Genomic DNA, 21,444 nt, shown 5'->3' on the forward strand with positions numbered 1-21,444 from the left:
GCGATGAGCTTGCCCATGGGCTTCAGCAGGTTGTAGGCCTTGTGGGTGTCTGATCCTCCGAGAGGGTCCAAAATAATATCAAGTCCTAGACGTCGCATAGCATAGGAAAGAGAGATTAGTGTTGATATGGTGTACAGAGGATGACATTGGCTCGGAGTGGGCCAAGCTGTGGCATGTTGATGCATCAGTGTTTGGACCTGTCAGATAAGGCCAGGAGAAGGAGAAGGATAAGGAGGATTTTCCTCTCGTTTCATTTGTGTCAATGCTAAGAGGCAGATTTTTGTCTTTTCATGAGTTTATTTTTTTACTATCATAGAAACAAACTCACTATTGTCCCTCAACAGATGGAAAGCAGCGGTGGCCTAACTCAAAAGAAAACTCGTTGACGTGCGTGCTTGTTAGTGCCCTTGGAGCTTTGGCTCTTAATGATGTTCACAAGAGGCCCCCTTAAACCCAGGAACCACGCCTTGTAGTAAACCCTCCTCTTTCTATTGATTTTTAAAGCTTCATAGCAGGAGGGCTCTTGGAACATGGTCTAGAAAGAATGATGGACAGATTGACATTGATCCTGGCCTCTAATTGCCTATGCTGTATCTGCTTTGTGTCTGTCCGTCTGCTTCTAGCCTTTCATTTAATTTTTTGCTGTCAATATATTCTCATCTACTTTTCAGTTAATGCTCTCTTCCTCTTTCTCTTTCTCTCTCTCCCTTGCTCTCTCTCCCCCTCTCTCTCCAGCTCTCTTCCTCCCTCTCTATCTCTCTTTCGCCTGCTCCCTTGCATAAATGCATCCTGTATGAAATGCTTTTAACTGCTAAAAATGTGGTCTGACATCTCTGGAGATCATGTTTGGTGTACAGGGAGAGATATATGATATTTGAGGAAAACCAATACATGCTTGCATGCTTTGATCTGTTTCCAAGCTGTCTAGTTCTATTGATTTGGGCTGTTGTCTGGTTAGCTATGAAGTTCTACCCCCCAATAACTTAAAGCGATTCTCAGGGAAAGAGAGGTGCAGTTATGATTAACGTTTATTCTCTCACAGAGGGATTGAAGGTTGTAGAAGGTATGTAGAAGGTTTGAACACAGGGAATGCAAAAAGCTCAAATTAATCACTTAGTTTTAACTGAAGAATGATTCTCTTTCGTCACACTGCCAGTCTAACAAAAACATGGCGATAGGCTGAGAATGTTACCACAGATAAATTCAATCAAGCATTCATCTGGCTGCGGCTTACAATTCCAATGTACAGCCACTGCCTCATATTGCTCTGTGGCAGTGAGGATTCAGTGACATGAAACATTGACTGAAAGGAATCAATTTCCCGTATTAACAGTCATAAATACCCAACATATTTAAATCACCTTAGTACTTCATCGATTTCCCTCGATAACATTCAAACAAAGTGTCATCACGGGATGAAAGCAAACCATCAATCACCTTTGGGGCTGATCTTGCGGACCTCCTCCACGTAGTCCTTGGTGCGGTAATCGATGGGGTGCGTGACCCCACCCTGGCTGATGGTCTCGTGCTTGCTGGCTGACGCTGTGCCGAACACAGTCACATCCTTCACAGTCTGGCACAGTTGGGTGGCGGCAATGCCCACACCACCTGCAAGAAATGAGGAGAAGGAAGGAGATGAAAGTCTGAGCCCAGCACCATGGGGTGTGTGTGTGTAATGTGCGCAAACCACAGAGGGAAGGCTAAAGGGCTGTCTTCCCTGGTAATAGCCACTCAGGTAGATGTCCAGGACAGGCACTGAGCCAGCCTGGATGGATGCTTGCGCCACCCTAGAAGCCCATTTCACAAATCTTCTCAACAGCAGGGAAATTTGGTTTTCATTATTTATATCTCAGTCAATAATGCTATGGTTATGTGTTTGTTGGGCTCATGGGGGAAACTAAAAGCTAGGAGAACATTAAATACAATTACCTTGTGCTGCCCTGGGCTAAAACAAACACCTACACACAAATGCACGCACGAAAACGTAACTCTGTTCATTGTGTCTTAAATTACATTGTAAGGACATTTTTCTCGTGTTCGAGACAACCAGGTCAAAAATGACCTATTCTACCGATAGTAAACTATTTGACCCAGCTGAGGTATTTGTGTTTGTTAGGGAAGAGGAGATAGATGGCATTGTCTGAATAATAAGATAAACATTGCCGCCGAACGCTCCTGCTTGTTGACAGCGACATGATGTCGTCTGAGGTGTGTTTGTGTGGGGCGATCGGTATTTGATTTTCCCTCCATTTGTTAATTTCTTTGCAAAGTTGTGGCCGGTGTTTGCTGAAGCAGCCACAGCCGGTTGTAATAGGTAACTGATACGCAGGAGCTTGTTTGAGACAGAGCGCGCCTGGCCGGACAGCAGCTGAAGCCCTGCCATAAAGGTCACTCATGCCTGAGGAGCTGAAGAGCCTATCCTTATCTCGTGTGGGATAGCACAAAGTGACACAGGCCACAATATGGTCATCTCCCTGAGTTCCCTTCTTAATGATACAGGTAACGTTGTGCTGCTGGGGCTGGGTTTAAACAGAGCGCTAGATAAAATATGGCACTACTGTATTGGTGCTGTTGGACGGTCTGGTGACTTAGAAAACTTGCAGATGTTGATGTGTATGTTGCTATTGATCACATCGTTTGAATAATCTGAATTTAAGAGAAGCATGCAAGCACCTGGAACAAATATTGCTCTGCTATATTGCCTTTCAATGGCACAACAAATTTAATTTAACGACAATCAATGGCTGACGCCAGGCAAAAACAATGTAAATATGAACCAAATGACACACAGACACACACACAGAAAGAAAGGATCCGACAAACTAACCAGATCAAGGCTGTTGCTGTCGCAGGGGAGCACTGTGGAGGCTCCTTCATATTAGCACTGTTCCTACTTGTCCTCCAACAGAAACCAAGTTTTGGTTGCCAAGGCAACCTCCAACCAATTTACAGATGACTGAGCAAGGGGAGCCATTTTGTATCGTTGATAGGTTCTTTTTGGACACACAGGAAGGAGGCTTTTGATGACAATGGTAAACCCCCTGGTTCACATTAGCCATACAGTAACCGATGAGCCTTGTGCCCACGTACAGCGACAGCTGATAACCAGTCGTCTAGGAGTATGTGCTTGGCTGTGTGTGTGTGTGTGTGTGTGTGTGTGTGTGTGTGTATGTGTGTGTGTGTGCATGCTGTACCATGGGATAAGATCACAAATGTATCATGACAATGCAAGCGTTAAAGTGTGGATTACCTACTCCCTTGTGGTACAGAATATAATAAGAATGCAATGTAGATGTCAGAAACTCTTTCAAGACAGCTACATTGTTTCTAAGACGCAATATTAATTTAGCAAATGAATGCAGTGCAATTAATAAAAAATAATATACACTTGTGAACACACACTTCGAAGATATTTTATATTTTCTTTTTCTTTCTTGACAGGATTTTTTTAAATCTGGGTAGCATGGGAACCAGCCTCGGTCTACTAACCTTAAGACTGATCCTGAATCACAAGACCACATAGCCTGCATTACCAACCTACTCACCCCTTACCCAATACCAGCACACCTCCCCCATCCACCTACAACACACACACACACACACACACACACACACACACACGCACACACACACACACAAACAAACGCACACGCACACACACTCACTCACTCACTCACACACACACAAACGCACACGCACACACACTCACTCACTCACACACACACACGATCACACACACACACCACACACTAACACACACACACACGAACACACACACACACACACACACACACTCACACACACACTCACACACTCACACACACATTAGGAAGATGCCAGGACCCAAGCAGAATGATCTTTAGGCTGCTATGCAAAAAATCTGCTAATCCTCGCAAAAAAGTTCCCATGTTAAAATATATGTCCATCAGTAGTTCGCCATTGGGAGAGTAAATATTTTCTCCTGTGACCTACACATATGAGTGTGAACAATAAATAGATATTCATGCATAGTGTATGTTCATTTTATAGCATATTGATATAAGATAAGATTCCTTTCAATTAATATTAAATCATAGTATGCAGTGCACATAACAATCAAATTCAAAAACGTATATACAAATCCAAACGCAATGTCCAGGGAAGTGGTCATTTAATAGCCAGGGCTAATCCCATTTGTTCTCTATAGGTTTACATCTCTAGTACCACTAGAGGTATGATAGCCCCACTTTTAGCAAGGTGAATTTTTTAGGTGGACATGTTATTTTGCAAAACTGCATCTCTGAAGCAGATTTTAATTATTGTCCTCCCTTAAGATTAAATTAAAATGTTTACACAGCGGGCATGAGGGAGACTGAGGTGCTCACCTATCTAATTTCTTGTCCCTCAGGGGAAAGATATGTGGTATAGGATGCAAGATGTACAACTGCCCTCTGTCTCTCACTCTACATCACCACACTCCCCCATTTTGGCAAAAACAGTGCTTGGCGTGTCTTTCGCGGCTTGCTAAGAGGCTGTTGGAATGACTCCTATCCTGGGAAATCTGTGGAATCCAGGCAAGAATGGAGAATGCTGGTTCTCTTTTTTAAATGCAGACGCACGCGTGTATGCATGCACGGACGTGCATGACTGCATGCATGCATGCAAGTGCATGCACAGTCCCACACATCTATTAGGTCCATTTCTATGTTTATTATTTTTAGCTTATTTTGAAACGTTTTTCCTGGACAGAGCAATTCCAATCATAAGCTACCATTAGCATTACCATTCTATGGTTAAACAGAACTGGAGCACAAACAGGCCAACCGAAAATCACAGACTGAAACTAGCCTATTTAACTTCGACAATGGTATCTTCATAAAATACAACTTTCAAAAATAGTGTATATAATAATAAATACATCTAAATATCTATTGTGTGAAAGAAATCTGCACATATTGTCCTCGATTTTGATCGGCATAGAGCTTGGCTCGCAGTGACTCTTGATTATGTAACATGCCATTTTTTTGATGATAGGATTGTGTACGTGAGTGTTTGCGTGGGTGGGTGCATACATACGTAGGTGTGTGCTGTTTTTGTGTGTGTGTGTTTGTGTGTGTGTGTGTGTGTGTGTGCATGCCTGCGTATGTGTGTGTTTGTGTTTGTTGCATGTGTAAGGCCACAGCAGTGGATAAATGTGTTCCTCTCAGTAGTATTTCTGTGTGAGGAGAAAAGGAAGCCCATTTATAGTGAATGTGAGTGAATGAAATAACATCCTGTGGACTCGTGAGGAGGAGGTTGCTGCCGTTGCTGCACGTTTCCTCAACAGGATTTCTCATAATACTCGAACAAACACTCATAATACACCATGTCTTGTTGTAACACAATAACACACTAGAAACATACACAACACACAAACGCTACACACAAAGCACGCATGCCCACATGCGTGCACGCACACATACATATACACACTACATTATCCATAAAACACTATACACACACACACACTAGAACACTCCAGACTCACACACACACACACACACACACACACACACACACACACATACACACACACACACACACACACACACAAACACACACATAAATCACACAAACACACACACATGCTCACATAACATTCTAACATTCTAAAAAATGTATAATGCAAAACACAACAGTTAGATGGGTAAGCATGCAATATACCGACACAGCTCTCAATCTCCCACACCTGCTATGTGGTCGTTGCAATTGTTTGGGAAAGGTTAAGCGGCTGACGAGCACATGAGCGGAGCGATGTGATTCGTCGGTTAGTGGTGGAGGTTGACCTGGGGGAAAGCCCCTCCCCTGCCTTATCGCTGCATCCAATCTGCCTCAGGGTATGCTAGGCTGGGGACTGAAGGATGTACGGAGCAGAGGCAGTTCACTCACACAGCCCACACTACTTTTCAGCAGTCAGCCTGAATTAGCATTCTCCAAAAAACTAGGCTAAGACCTCCACAGAATAGAGCGATGGGGAGCGAAAAAGAGAGAATAGAGAAGCTTTTTTGGAGACGACCCCCTAGCACAATGTATCTATAGTATACATTTGAACTAATGCTCAAAGTAGCCGGCCTGATTTTCCATTGAGAAATGATTATTGATTACAGGCCTTACAATGCCGTTTAAAACACCAAACCCGGTCCTTAATGGGCATTGTCTTTTAGGCTGTTAAGCAGTCCTTCTCTCCTACAATTGTATAGCTTTCTAATGGTAGAAAGGAATAATTCTGTTCTGGAAAGTTCTGAGCCTATAAAGATTCCTTCTATGTCTTTTTTAGGTATTGTGTTTTTGTATTTTTTTCGACTACTTCAGCATCCTTTGTTTAAAGGCTGCTGTATGAAGAGGAACTGGGCTCCACCAAGTACCAAAACACACGGAACATAAAAAACTTGTTCAGTGATACCAAGATGCAAATTAAGACTAAAATAAGAGTTGACAGTCTTGCAGATCCATTGAGTGGTGTAAACCATTCATGACAGTTTGTCGCTTGGAAAACGCCCGCCGTCTTCAAGACAAACACAGCTACACACAGTCCTCAAAGAGGTAACAGACCAACGCAGCTACACACAGTCCTCAAAGAGGTAACAGACCAACGCAGCTACACACAGTCCTCAAAGAGGTTACAGACCAACACAGCTACACACAGTCCTCAAAGAGGTAACAGACCAACGCAGCTACACACAGTCCTCAAAGAGGTTACAGACCAACGCAGCTACACACAGTCTTCAAAGAGGTTACAGACCAACGCAGTTACACACAGTCCTCAAACACGCTACAGACCAACGCAGCTACACACAATCTTCAAGCATCTTACAGACGAACGCGGCTACACAGCCTCTTAAATTGTTACAGACAAACACAGCTATATTGTGTGATGAACACCTCGTCGAGTGTGCCGAGTAGAGGGTGGCGGACGTGAAGATGTGGGAGAGCTACGGCTTGAAAAAGCCAAACGCGTTTAAACAGGATGAAGACGTCACCAACTCCCCACTGCAAGACGCGATTTAAATGGCAAAAACAATGGGCGCCCCCCCACCTCCAACTTCAACAAAATGCAAATCCGGGTTTGCATTTGCCTAGCCAACTGATTCCAGGACACACCAGAGGTTGACCTCGTATTTCACGCACCATAATGCCTGAATGTAGCGGTGTGGGTGCGGTACGGCCAGGCTGCCAAGTCCATAAGCATTAGGGCCTGGTTCACAGGGAGGTCATAGGAAAAGCTCTTGGCCCTGGCCGAGTGTAGAGCCCCCCCAACACATATACAAAATGTCAATGTGCTCTCTGGAGAGAAAAACCCAAAGCAGCAGCATGGGGTGTTAATGTGAGCATGGGGGGGACGGTGAGCCGAGCACGGCTAGCCAGGGGTCAGCCGGAGCCCCCTGAGCGTGGGGGGCTGCGGGAGGGGGATGCAGATGTGCACGGCAGTGGTTGAGCGAGGGTGGACTGCGGAGGAAACACAAACAACCATTGTTTGGAGCAAGAGAGAGAGAGACAGAGACAGAGAGAGAGAGAGAGAGAGAGAGAGAGAGAGAGAGAGAGAGAGAGAGAGAGAGGGAGAGAGAGGGAGAGAGGGAGAGGGAGAGGGAGAGGGAGGGAGAGAGAGAGAGAGAGGGAGAGGGAGAGGGAGAGGGAGAGAGAGAGAGAGTGAGATGAGGAGTACTCAGCGATGCCGGGTTGCACACATTCATGAATGCACAAGCACACACACACACACACACACACACAAACACACACAAGCACGCATGCACGCACTCACACACACACACACGCACACGCACATACACACACAAGCACGCATACACGCACTCACACACATACACACCCACGCACACATGGGCACACACACTCATCTGCATAGAGAGTTGTGACACATGTCATGGGACCTGATCTCTGAGACAAAAGTTCACAAATCAAGTGATTTCTCTCAGACAGCCGTTGTATTATGGGATCACATGTGACCACTTCTTAAGCACAGTACGTTGGTTTGATGCATCCTTGACAAATTTAATTTAACTTTCATTATTAGATGGTATAATTTGTTATTATATACATCTGAGTTTGCTACTCAGAGTTTGTAATCACTTCCTACTTTTGTGATGATCATTAAAGACAGATGAATAAACTTATCTAATATTTTATTAGAGAAAAAGCTTTTGTTTCAAATATGACTTATGAACAATGCAATAATCAATGCAGCTTGCAATACAACACAATGTGGAAGTATGTAAAAAGTAGGTTTCAGTTTTCTTTTCTTTCTAATCTCTCTTTTCTATGTCATTAAAGAAAAAGCTGCTCCTGAATTAGAAGGAGCATCGAAGAATCGATTATTTTTCCCACCCCTAGTCAACATGCAAGGACATTCTTACCACATTGCCAACTGACAAAATATAAAACATTATGTTTGTAGCCCCTTTTCATCTATCATTGGCATATTGACTTTTTCTAGAATAAAGATAGTTCTAAGCATAAATAGCAAGCTGTCTGAAACATACAGCTGCAGTATTGCAAGAAACAGGACAGAGATGCATCTCTGTCTACTCCATCCGCCCCAGTGCAGCGGGTTGAACCTGAGCTCCGCCCTGCTGCGGTTGAGCTTGTTCTGTTGTAGCAGAAAATCTATGCTCACGTGATTCGCTACATTCATGGTGCTAGGACCGCTGTCATAGCATCTCTAGAGAAATCACATTAGCGTGCCATTTTAGTAAATTCTGCAAGTAACTGATACTGACCAGTGATTATAATTAAATTTCAGCCATGTTTCCTGAAACTATAGCTACATTTCTCAAAACTCTAAACACAAAACTGAAATGAATGCACCATTTTGTCAAAACTCTAAAATCTGTTTCAAAATGAAACATTGCACACAAAACGTGTTCGCTCTTCTCAAAACTGATTTTTCCCACCAAAATGATAACCACAACTATCGTTTTGATAAACACAGCTAGTCAGCAGTCCGGAGTCTTGTTGTTGATACATGAGCTTTGAGTTTTCGGATTTGTGTGCATTGTTCCATTTTTTGTGTGTATACCATGGAGATAAACTGTAAATGCACGACAAAGTTAGGCTAAGGTCACTCGGATAGCCATGATTCACAGAAACCAGAGCCTCTGATTCAATGAGGCAAGGAGGAAATGTGGAACACTACTTCTCGTCTAAAAAAATGTACATAAGCACTGGGTCTAGAGACATCTGGCTGACTGGCTCACACTTCTCCATTCCACGGCGGTCCCAATGTCCCTGACAACTGCTGAACGGGGTCGGCGCCCGGGAGCAGGGTCAAGGGGGCCACACTATTCCCTCCTTCAAACACTTTTCCCTCCTCCAAAGTTTTAAGCCATGTATCTCTGCAAACGTGTCTGACATTATCTGTTATATACATAGTAATTTACTTACTCTCGCCTTCTAGATTATCTTTTACCACAAATCAAATGTTTGCCAAATTACATTTTGCAGTTTATTTTCCTTAATTGCCAAATTCAACTCAAAATTCCTTGTGGTCAGAGTCAATACAAGATAAATATGTCTGCAAAATGACAGAACAGTAAAGACAACAGCAGACAGAAAATAATAGTCATAGTGCTTATATAGGCTAACTCAATGCTTTAATAGGTGGAGAGGCAGATGAAACACCAATAATATTATAGAAATGTTGGCCCCTGCACTTATGAAAGGATAATGGCCCACCTGCTGCTCGATGTCAAGCCAAACAGGGGGCGAGTTTGTAAATAAAAAACATGTTACTATTACAATCTGAGTAACAAATTCAGGAATTCCTTCCGAAAGGATAACCCCCAGCTCTGGGGATGCAACATTTGTGGGATAAATGTGTAATTTTTGTTTTCTTGAATACATAACAGATGTAACGTTCCCTCTGCGTTGCTTGCTCGGCCATCAACACCCACTCACCGTCACCAGTGGTCGGACTTATTGTGCTCATATTTCTTTGCAGCTGGGCTGATGGTGAATAACATAGTCACACACTCTCATGCTGCTTGTTTCTCAGCCACCCCGGCACAGGTGTGTTCAGTCCCTCAGCTCCCTCATCCCTGCCCCCCCACCTCCTCGAAGCAAACTCTGACCCCTCCACATCCAGGTGGCAGGTGTGAGTTGCACATTCAATGCACTCTACATGACAGCCTCAGTACAGCCAAGGGAGATAAAGGGAAATATGCAGCTTACATGATTGTGGTTTTGAGGTGGTGGGTTACTAACTGAGTTGTTAGGTAGCCTTAAAGTGTAATCCCGGCAAAAATGTAACCAAGGGTCTTTTACATTACAGGTAGGTCCATGTTTCCAGGAAGTCCACACAAGTCGATACCTACCGTAAATAATAATAGTAGAGGCGGCAACAAATTTAAAATAGCAAAGTAATAAAGTAAACTTTTTTGGCGCCACTATTATATTATTTACGGTAGCCGGTAATCAACTTGTGTGGACTTCCTGGAAACCTGGACCTACCTATTATTTTTTAATAAACTCCCGGTACGCCAACTAAGTTGTTGATGCTTCGTTTTATGTGTAGGGACCCTAGTTATGCTACTGCAGAGGTTTGGTGCGATTTTGAGCAATGTAAGTGCTTTGCTGTGACCAAAAACGACCTGCGCCAATAACATGGAAGCTATTTGGGATGTTACATTGCTCCGGGCAAGCTCTATACTTGATTATCAACGGGAAAAAAAGCCGGAATTACACTTTAATAGATTCATATGCAAGTGGGACGCATAAGCAAGGGCTTGAAGAACACTACGTTGGTACATGATTGTACATCATCAATAACTATATATTAAACTGTAGTATACTGAACCTAGCTCAAAGAAACAAAATTAATGACCTGCAATTATTTTACTTGGTGGGATATCGAGTCCTGCCTCGCTTAGCCAGGTCATTTCAATGCAACGACAGCGCAGTGGTGTTAGCTGAAGTTTACTGACCTTTATTTAAGTGTAGCACTCTCTGAGCAGTCAACCCTAAGTGCTAAACCAAAACAACAGCAGCTATATGTGACGGCAAGAATCTTCTGGTTATGTGTCCATGAGTGTGTCTATTTGTTAATGTGTTTCTTTGTGTTGACCTTTTGACCTGTCAGATTAGGATAAAATGACTAAATAGCTAAATAGTAGTCAAAGATAACGGTCAGTTGTAAGTCATTTATTGGTCTTTGGTGAATGGTGAACTTACATAAACAAAATATATATATACACTTGAAGCTGATATGTTAAACGACACCTTTTTTATCACCAGATTTCAGATATCAGATGCCATTACAAGCTATGACAAAATGTAATCTCTAGTGACATCAGAAGTGGGAGTATCCATCCGGATGTGTGATGGATAGATCAGCATACCAGTTGGTACAGTCCACTGGATGGAATGATATGTTGATTTATCCAGCCCCTAGCTCCTTGAGATAGGTGCCCCCCACTATAAATTATAATTATTAATCATCTTTAAATGTATATTCATATTTTGTGAGTTATTAGTTCATTATTGAGGCATATAAATGACTACTACTACATTATTATTAAGTGTTTGTGGATCAAGAATCGCCCGCTTATTTCTGTTCCTGTTCTGGTTTGATTTCCTGTTTCTTTGGCGTTGCGTACCTGCTGCGGAGTGGACCAGAACACTCTGGTTAGGCCGCAGGTTGCCGAAGTCGAACAGCATCATGTACGCGGTGACGTAGTTGACAGGCAGTGCAGCCGCCTCCTCGAAGCTCATGCCCTCAGGGATGGGGAAGGTTTGGACCGCGGGCACCACCGCCACTTCCTGCCAAAGGCCTGAGCGACTCATCACCATCACCTTGTCGCCGACCTGGATATGATGACCACGGCGATGATACACACACACACACACACACACACACACACACACACACACACACACACAAGGAAAGAGAGGGAATTATGTCACTGGGATGATGTCATGCGTATAGTGATAGAAAGTCAACAATGTATCGAGGATGGAGGAAATATGGAAGTAAATCTTTCTCATCGGATTTTGAAAATAAAAAACCATTGAATTTCAAGAACTGAATATCTATGCATTGAAATAAGGTATCTGGATTTTTTGCCTCTGAATTTAACTCGTACAATTTTCAACAAATCATTTTCACCTTTAATTTTTCAAAGTTTAAACATTCAAAATCAAATATTCAACGTTAAAAAATTAAATAAAATATTTTCAACGTCCCAAATTCAACATGCCAAAGTCAGCTGGCAAATTCAATGTATGAAATTCATTGTAAACAGCCGGGGACCCAAGGAAGAGCAATCGATCCTAGATGCTAGATCACGGTCAAGTAAGGAGACCGAGCGAATGAGGAGAGTGGGAATAAGAGTATCGCTCGCTGGGTCTTCTTTCTTGATACAAACATTAATTCTAAACAGCATTTTACACAGTAGCCTATAATAGGAAATGCTCAAAGGTAAATCAACGTCGCTCAACACTGACTGTATCCTTTTATGGCGAGAGAAGCAACGGTAGTGGACATGACTAAACGCCCTATCAATTGATTCGGTCAGTGAAATGCAAATCAAATGTATTTATTAAGCACATTTAATAACAAGGTGAGGGGGGGATCTTATATTTTATTCATGTTTTTGTTATAATGCACACGTTTTTTTTTTTTTTACTGCAGTTCACTTTTCTTTACTGCAGTATGAAATAAACAATGAACTAATGCCTGTATGTGAAGTGTGTTTGTTATTGCAGTGAGTTGGCTGGATTTGCATGCAGCGTAAGGTGTAATTGTAGTGGATTAAGGAGCCCAATTTATTAGGGCACCAATTTGGGGCGATCTGAGGTCCCTTTGCCTACGTTTGGTGTGATGCTGGGGCGAGCTGAAGCCCGCTGCCCACTGTGGAATGAGAGTACGCAATACTGTCGGCTCTGCACTCTCATTCTGCGCTCTGTGCTCTCGTTCCACAGCGTGGCTGGTGTTTGTGAAGCCAGCCACTTAACGTGCGCCCGGTGTCACAAAACGAATACCCCCAATCCCAGTGATCGATGACGTTGCAAACGTTACGTTTTAAGCTTGTGCATGTTTCCGCACGTTAACAACTTCACTCCTGTCTAACTTTAAACTCGTGCATGTTGCAGAAATAAAGCCCCCCACGTTATTTCAATGCATAAATATTCAGTGTTTAAAATTCAATGGCTTTTTATTTTCAAAATCTGATGAAACAGATTTACTTCCATAGAGGAACCATTATTTATGACATTTGTAATTTTTTTGTGAGTTGTCATGTTTTCCAGAGACTCATCATACCGTAACAATGGTGAATTCAGTGAAACGTCAAACCTAGCTCTGACATTATGTAAACAACTTGGTACAATGTTCAAACAAAGGAGGTAAAAGTGCTCCTCCTTTGTTTATATACCAAGTTGGCCTCAGATAAAGCAGCATCCTCTGACTGTATTAACCATGAGGACAGCACACGTACGCACACACACAGCCTAAGGAGCATCCATCCAATCAGATGGGACACTTTGAGGCACACAGGAAATAGAAACAACCGTTGTATTCAAATTCTTTTCCTGTTTTCTCTGCCTCTCATACAACCCCCCCCTCTCTCTCTCTCTCTCTCTCTCTCTCTCTCTCTCTCTCTCTCTCTCTCTCTCTCTCTCTCTCTCTCTCTCTCTCTCTCTCTCTCTCTCTCTCTCTCTCTCTCTCTCTCTCTCTCTCTCTCTCTCTCTCTTTCTCTCTCTCTCTCTCTTCCTAGATAGGAGAAAACAGCCTGTTCTCTTTCACTTCCTTCAATTCTCTTACCAACCCCTTCGGCAGCCTGTCTTCCTCCTTTCCATTGCTCTATCTGACAGATCCCTGTGCTTCTCTGTCTATCTGCCCCCCCCCTCTTACTAAATTGTCATACCCAACCCCAATATTTTAGTCATTGCCAAGGCCCCATCCACCCTACAAGCCCCCCCCTGCCTCCTCATCGTCATATAAGAGGGACAGGACAATGAGAGGGCTTATCTCCCATACTGGCTCTGTGCTCACTGGAAGCCAGGAAGGGAGGCTCTTCCCTATGGATGAGCCCAAAGACAAGCTCTCTCCTCCTGTGAACAAGCCCCACTGTCACCCGGGGCTTCCCTAATGGTTAGAGTGAGCGATGCGCCTCGACGTCAATCCTCTCCCAATTAGAGGCAACTCTCTCTCTCACTAACTCTGTCACTATCACTCCTTCCCTCCCTCTCTCACTAACTCTGTCACTATCACTCCATCCCTCTCTCTCTCACTAACTCTGTCACTATCACTTCTTCCCTCTCTCTCTCACTAATTCTGTCACTATCACTCCTTCCCTCCCTCTCTCACTAACTCTGTCACTATCACTCCTTCCCTCTCTCTCTCTCTCACTAACTCTGTCACTATCCCTCTCTCCAATTTACTCCCTCACTCCCCAAGTAGTCCACTCGCTCTTAGCTCCTCACTGTGTCTGTGACACATGTCTCTCTCTATTTTCTCTCTCTCACTCTGTTACAAATGTCTCCCTTTCTCCTTCTCTGTTGTTGTGTTTCTAGTTTCCTTAATCATTCGTAACTCAAATATTTTAGTTTCTTTGCCTTTCCTCTCTCTCTCTCTCTCTCTCTCTCTCTGTGTTTGTGTGATGTGTCAGCCCACACAAGGGAGCTGGGGACGTTCAAGGCTGGACGAAACAAGCCTTGTGACACTTGTGTGTCGTTACATCACACACACACATATGTATGCACATACAAGTGGACACACAAACACACACACACACACACACACACACACATAGTGGAACATATTCAACTATGTGAAATGTAGTCACTGGGAGGTGAGCTGAGCAATGAGCTGTTGTCTTAATCAGCTGATTCAATACTGGGGCATGTGAGCCACCAATGAGTTGTTTAGTGGCTTCTCAGCTGGCTCGGCAAACAGAGCCGTTTTTAAAGAAAAACATCCCAGCTTCAGTCTTAGTCAGAGGCACAGAAAGATTAGACTGGAATGACCCTGCAGTTCCTGTAAATCTGAATTTCACTTGGACGAAGCAGAATATTTTTGTTCTCCAGGTGTCAGCAGTTGGACTGGTGATGTCGAACATCACCAGGCCACGCCCTTCTCACTGCTAACGTGCAAGCCCAGCGGTGACTGATTATCCTTGACGGCTACATCCTCAATGTTACTTTCCAACTGCAGTCAGCAACGAAAGCAACAGAATGATCCTAAATTCATCCTGGAGACAATATCCTGTTTATCCATGAGACCCACAATGGCTACCGTGTTTCTCTTGCTGCAACATACTTTCAGTCTCAAAAATGCTTTAGCTTTTCATGCGTCAAACATTAGACTTTGAACGAGCTAGAGGAGAGCAAAATGGACCCAATGGACCCAGAAATGTTCAGAACCAGCACCATTCAGACTTTTTTCTGTTGTAGCAAATGCGAACTCGTCAGCAAAAGCGTATTTTTGGTGGATGGGGGGAATTATTCCCAATTCACAAATGGGAATAATTCTGGAGTGTAAGGACGGATGGAGAGACTGAGAGGGTGGGTAACTGAAGGAGTGGAAATTAGGAGTAGAGAGAACGCTGCAAGGATAGTACATTGCATAGTAGAAGAAGTGGAATAATGGGAGAGAATGAAAGCGAAAGAGGGCAGAAAGGAATGGAGATAGAGTTAGAAAGATAGAGCTGGATAGAAAGAGGAGAAGAGGAATGAGCAGATGGACATGAGGAGGCTAGAGGATGAGATGAACATTGGGATGGGAGGAAGGGATGAATAAACAGTAAGAGCATGAGAGATAGAGGGCAAGTTAGGTAGAGGCGGCGGGACGCATCATAGAAAAAGGAGAAAGGGATGAGGCAAGGCAAAGGAAGAAGGAAATTCCTGCCTGACAATGTGGGCCGGAGGGAGGCAATTGAAAACATATGTTCAGATCATAGTAAAATTCACCAGAGAGAGAGAGCGAGAGAGAGAGCGAGAGACAAGAGAGCAAGAGAGAGAAAGAGAAAGAGAGAAATACAGTAATAGTAATGGAAAATCAGGACAATATTTGGGTCATTTGGAGAGTCTGTACTGTGATTAATGTGTGTGTGTGTGTGTGTGTGTGTGTGTGTGTGTGTGTGTGTGTGTGTGTGTGTGTGTGTGTGTGGGGGGGGGGGGGGGGGGGTGGTGGGGGGGTGTGTGTATTTGTGTGTGTGTGTGTGTGTGTGTGTGTGTGTGTGTGTGTGTGTGTGTGTGTGTGTGTGTGTGTGTGTGTGTGTGTGTGTGCCTGTGTCTTCTCTGTGTTGTGGTTGCTGCACTTCTCAGGTCATTTCGGGTAAGTTCACCACAGTAAGCCTAGAAATGTGTGAGTGTGTGTGTGTTGTCTAGAGTATCAGAATTAAAATAGTATATAGGTAGTAGGTTCTAGAGGTGGAATGAACTCAATAAATGTCAAAATAAATCTTGACTACAGATGTCACAGCTGCGTTATGACTTAGCACATACTTTATTTGGACTCACACACACACACACACACACACACACACACACACACACACACACACACACACACACACACACACACACACATAGAAAGAAAAAGAAAGACACAGACAGAGATAGAGACAGAGAAAGAGTGAGACAGAGAGAGAAGGAAAGAGACACACAAAGAGAAAGAGAGTGAGAGAGAGGGAGTGAGAGAGAGAAATTTAGAGACAGAGAGAGAAAGACAGTAAGAGAGAGAGACGGAAAGTGATCTCTTTGCCACCAGGGGTAACTAGTGTCACCATATTCCCTCTGTGATGGCAACCAGAACAGACAGTGTGTGTGTGTGTGTGTGTGTGTGTGTGTGTGTCTGTGTGCACTTGTATGTGTTTGTTTGTGTGTGTGTGTGTGTGTGTGTGTGTGTGTGTGTGTGTGTGTGTGTGTGTGTGTGTGTGTGTGTGTGTGTGTGTGTGTGTGTGTGTGTGTGTGTGTGTGTGTGTGTGTGTGGTGTGTGTGTGTGGGTGGCGGTGGGTGGGTGTTTGTGCCTGCTTGACATTTAAAAACCAATCGACATGATGAAATGTTTTTAAAACATGGGTCAAGGCTTTTAATAATGCCTTCATGGGCCTGCGTCATTGTGTTTCTCTGTTTCTCAAACGCCCCTTCTTCGCTCCTACAGTAAAGCCAACACTCAAGGTGCAGTAACTCCAAGTCAGAGAAAATGGATATACAAATCAAATCACACAACTGTATAAGGTTTAGAGTTACAGTTTTTTCGAGACCAAACGAGCTGTGTATGGGAGGCATTGTGTTAGTCATCCTGAGCTGATGTGTAACAATATACATCTAATGGCATTTTATAGGCGTTGCCGTGGTGATGCCAGTCTCCGGCAGAAGCACATGACTCATCACACCGCCACTTAAAAGCAGCGATGGTCTGCAGACATAAAGCCACCCGAAGCATCACGTTAATCATGTATTATACTCTTTATGCATTGTGTGCCATCATAAATATCCTTATAGGTAGTTTATGTTGAATTCATGTGTGGACAAAGAGCCGGCTTTTTTCGCCGTTATCAATAGGCTTTATTGTGCTCAGGTGGATCATTTATATATAAGGCATCAATGTGGAATAGTGATTGACATTTCAATATTTTTTATTAATTGATAGATTGAATCCTCTGAATAAAAAGCTATATCAGTTGACAAAGAATCACGAGTGCTCATATTTTGCCCATCATGCACGCTGTCTCGCCTCGCCCTTTTCGGTAGGTGTGTGCGTGCGTGCGTGTGCCAGAGTCGCCGTGGATAACAATGGCATTGGTGACTGTTTCTATACCGCGTCCCACATCACACACAAAAGGGTGCGTAGCAGAGCGAACATTGCCTACACTTCCCAAAATAGTTCATATTTTCGTATATATTCTGTACATTACCTGGGGCAGTAATGACCCTACGATTTGCACACATTTATCAAGTGTTTTACAATTTAAAACTATTGCCAAATATTTTTGAAGCCTGCAACGCCCTTATTTGAGGTAGGCTATAGCTTCGCCGGCTTCTAACTTGGTCCATCAGTATCATGCTCAAATTTAGCGCAATTAGATTAGTAGAGGAAATAACGCGTGCTAAACGCAGATTTGCGACATCGTAAGCGTTGCAAAACTATAAAAAGGCTGATCGGCTACTTTACACCTTACTACAATACATCCTCTGTTAAAGAACGACAGTGAATGGGGATTACAATAGCACCCAAAGCACTTTTAACAAGGGTTATCTTTTAGTTTATTATTCATTAAGAAGCTTTGTCAATATCCTATAAGCTCAACCCATCCGTAACATTTCGAAATCGATCCAATAAAAAGGTGCAGTACTATGGGATTTTCTTTGAGTCTAAAAGGGAGGATACGCCCATGTCTAGTTGTGGGTGCAGAGCGCTTTTCGGGGGCCAACATTTTTCCCAACACTTCCAAAGCCAAGAGTCAATAAATAACCACATTAAACATGTCATTTAGTCATGATTAGTCGTGATGGGAGGGAGCTTACTTTTCGGTCTGTCACTTCTTCTCCGACCGCCTCGATCACTCCGGAGCACTCCATCCCCGGGGTGACCGGCGGGGATGGCAGCCGGTCGTACAGACCCTGCCGGCCCAGCAGGTCTGCGAAATTCAGCCCGCATGCCTTGACCTGCACCTGGACTTCTCCTGCCTTGAGGACCGGCTTACCCTTCTTGACCTGGAGCTTCACTTTGTCATAACCACCATAGCCGGTGAGCACCAGCGCGCGGTAGGTGAACGCCTCCTCCTCTGGTCCCTTTTCGGTCGCCGCCGGAGATGCCTCGGCAGCAGCAGCCGCCGGGGCAGGTGTCGACTCGTTCTTGGATTCCGTCTTCGGCTCTTCGCTAGGCTTCTCTTGTTTCTGTTCCACAGCGTCTTGCTGCTGGGCAGGGGCGTCCTCTCCAGACATCTTGAGGATGTGTTAGTAGATAGTAGACACGTCTAAAAAAAGATCTGCAATTCTCTCACTTTTGTTGCCTTGGAGGCTTTTGCTGAATTATTAGTGCCTTGATTTAGCAGTGAGTAGAACAAAGTAGAAGGAAATGTGACGGGCAGGTCCTGTTCACGGCTGTTGCATAGAGAGAAGTAACCAAACCTAGACGGTGGGCTTCGCCTAATGACAGAGCAGGCAGTACCTCGCATCGGCTTCAGGGGCCAGTGGTCGTCAACGGCTCTGACAAAGAGCGCGAGTGGGATGAGACATGGGCGGACTGAAAAACACGGATTGGTTCCCGGGGATTTAGAGTGGCTTGTAATTGGATGGATATAGGTATATACTTTTTGGTACGGCACAACGATGACCAGCCAGCTTGAGTCATATTGAATTTGTGTAGACATTGCATTTTCCGAACCCTTTAACAACGTTTCAGTGCATATATTGCAGTGGGAGGCCGCATATAGTTAAACATAGGCCTATGGCGCCCAGATATAATTCAATTAAAAAGTCCCACTGTTTTCCAGGTGTGTCTCGGGTAAACTAGTAGGCCTACCAGGTTCTTATTACACACGGGCAAAGCATTGAAAATCCTCAGTCTATTGTTCAAATTATACAACAGCCTTAACAAGGATAGTATCATCACCTTAAGTCCATCTCAATGATTTGGAATCTTAGCCATACCATTACTGGGCATTACGGCAATACACGTGTATTTCAAAGGTTAAATCCGTACAGCAAACCTTACCGTTGGGTAAAATTAGCCAAGTTCCCGCCACACGCATCACACAACCTGGAACCCCCACGAGACCCTTAGAGGCGTCATCATATAGGACAAACACAGGTGAACCAATGCCACATTACACTAATTAGGGTCTCTGCTCCATTTATGTGAACCAGCAGGATAAAATATGTATTTTCCACATTTGACCGGTGCTCTGACACACATTAATGAATCGCACTAGATGTCAGTTGGTTATCTAAGGGCCACACCTGTCTATACCCTGTTGTTGAAGCCTCGTGCATATACTATAGGAATGGAGGAGAGATGACGGGCAAGAATTGATAAGCCCCCTCAGAGTTGTGGTGGTTAAAAAAATTGGGATTGTTGAGACACCTTGTGGCCGTAAAGTGCTGCTCAGCAATGTCGAGTCAGCAGTGTCCCGATCGATACGTCTCAATGACTTAATGCTGGACATTGCTGCTCTTACTGACCATGAGGAGCGAGTTTACGTAACACAGACAAATTGTTTTGTGTTTGCGTGAGCGAGCATGTGTGCGTTTGTGCCTGTGTGTGTGTGTGTGTGTGTGTGTGTGTGTGTGTGTGTGTGTGTGTGTGTGTGTGTGTGTGTGTGTGTGTGTGTGGGGGTGGAGGGGGGGGGGGGGACTTATATGTACTATACATATGATGGGCCTGATAATAAACAAAATTTGGAACACTGCTTCCTGCATTATATCAGTGTCTGGCAGTTCACCAAAATGGCAGTGGGCCTCTTTTGCTTCAGGAGAATGTCTCATTACAAGAGTGGTAGTAGCCTATACAATCTGGTGTGTTTTGCAAAGTCACTGAATGCTACAATGTTAGTAATACTGCAACTTTGTCCGATTTTTGCCCAAGCATTTGTTATATTCCAAGAATGGGCATGGGTATGTGTGTATGTGTGTGTGTGTGTGTGTGTGTGTGTGTGTGTGTGTGTGTGTGTGTGTGTGTGTGTGTGTGTGTGTGTGTGTGTGTTTGTGTGTGTCTGTCTCTGTGTGTGTGTGTGTGTGTGTGTGTGTTTGTGTGCATGGGAGCTTGTGTGTGTGTCAGTGTGACTGTTTTATTTTTTGCAGAAGTTACTCTGAGGTCAGTTATGCATCACCTCTGCTGATGAATGGGTGCACACAGGGTAAACAGAACCTCTTGTGTCCGTCAGTAATGTAGCGTATGCCACAGGACCGCAAACCCATGCTGCTGCCGATGACTCCTTCACATTCTGGAGGCTGCAGAAAAAGTATGGGTGTAGAGATTGGGCCACTCAATCCTTTAATTTATACATTCTGTTCTCTATCTTTTTATTCATTGCCCTAATGTCTTGGTTGGCGCATGTGGTGAAACTATTCAACGATGAGTATTTTTTCTATTTGTCCTCTTACAGTTTTTCTCAATTGTTTAAACACGTTTTTTGAAAACATATCTAAATTTCTCAAAACTCTAAGCACAAAACTGAAAAGAGTTAACCATTTTTTCAAAACTCCACAAATCTCTTTCAAAACGAAACACTGCACTCAAAACCATGTTCTCTCTTCTCACAACTGATTCCTTCCACCAAAACGATAAACAAAGCTATCATATGAATATCTCTCAGGGGCAGGGGTGTAGGAATGAGTTTAACATTGGGGGGGACACATATCGGAAACCTGACAGATCCGATAATGGTTTGAACAGAAATATGTCATAAATTAACTACACTGAAAAAATTCACAAATATATTTTATTCTACTAAAAAGATACATTTTGAA

At 43.7% G+C, this 21,444-nt stretch overlaps 1 protein-coding gene across 1 annotated transcript in view; it reads right to left on the reverse strand.

Annotated features, from left to right (window-relative positions):
* The window catches only part of vat1 (vesicle amine transport 1), a gene marked incomplete at its 3' end in the record, with an annotated part of 24,749 nt that extends 5,630 nt beyond the window's left edge, over positions 1–19,119 (reverse strand). The window contains exons 1-4 of the mRNA XM_079746559.1: positions 18,499–19,119; positions 11,625–11,832; positions 1,438–1,608; positions 1–85 (exon numbers count right to left, since the gene is read on the reverse strand). The exon at positions 1–85 is cut by the window's left edge and continues 5 nt beyond it. Of these exons, the coding sequence (XP_079602685.1) occupies positions 1–85; positions 1,438–1,608; positions 11,625–11,832; positions 18,499–18,918 (884 nt within the window). The 5' untranslated portion in view covers positions 18,919–19,119. The remainder of the gene's footprint in view (positions 86–1,437; positions 1,609–11,624; positions 11,833–18,498) is intronic.
* Between the last annotated feature and the right edge of the window lie 2,325 nt (positions 19,120–21,444).

The sequence above is a fragment of the Pollachius pollachius genome (assembly GCF_949987615.1).
Source record: "Pollachius pollachius genome assembly, chromosome: 11".
In the NCBI taxonomy this organism is placed as follows: Eukaryota; Metazoa; Chordata; class Actinopteri; order Gadiformes; family Gadidae; genus Pollachius; species Pollachius pollachius.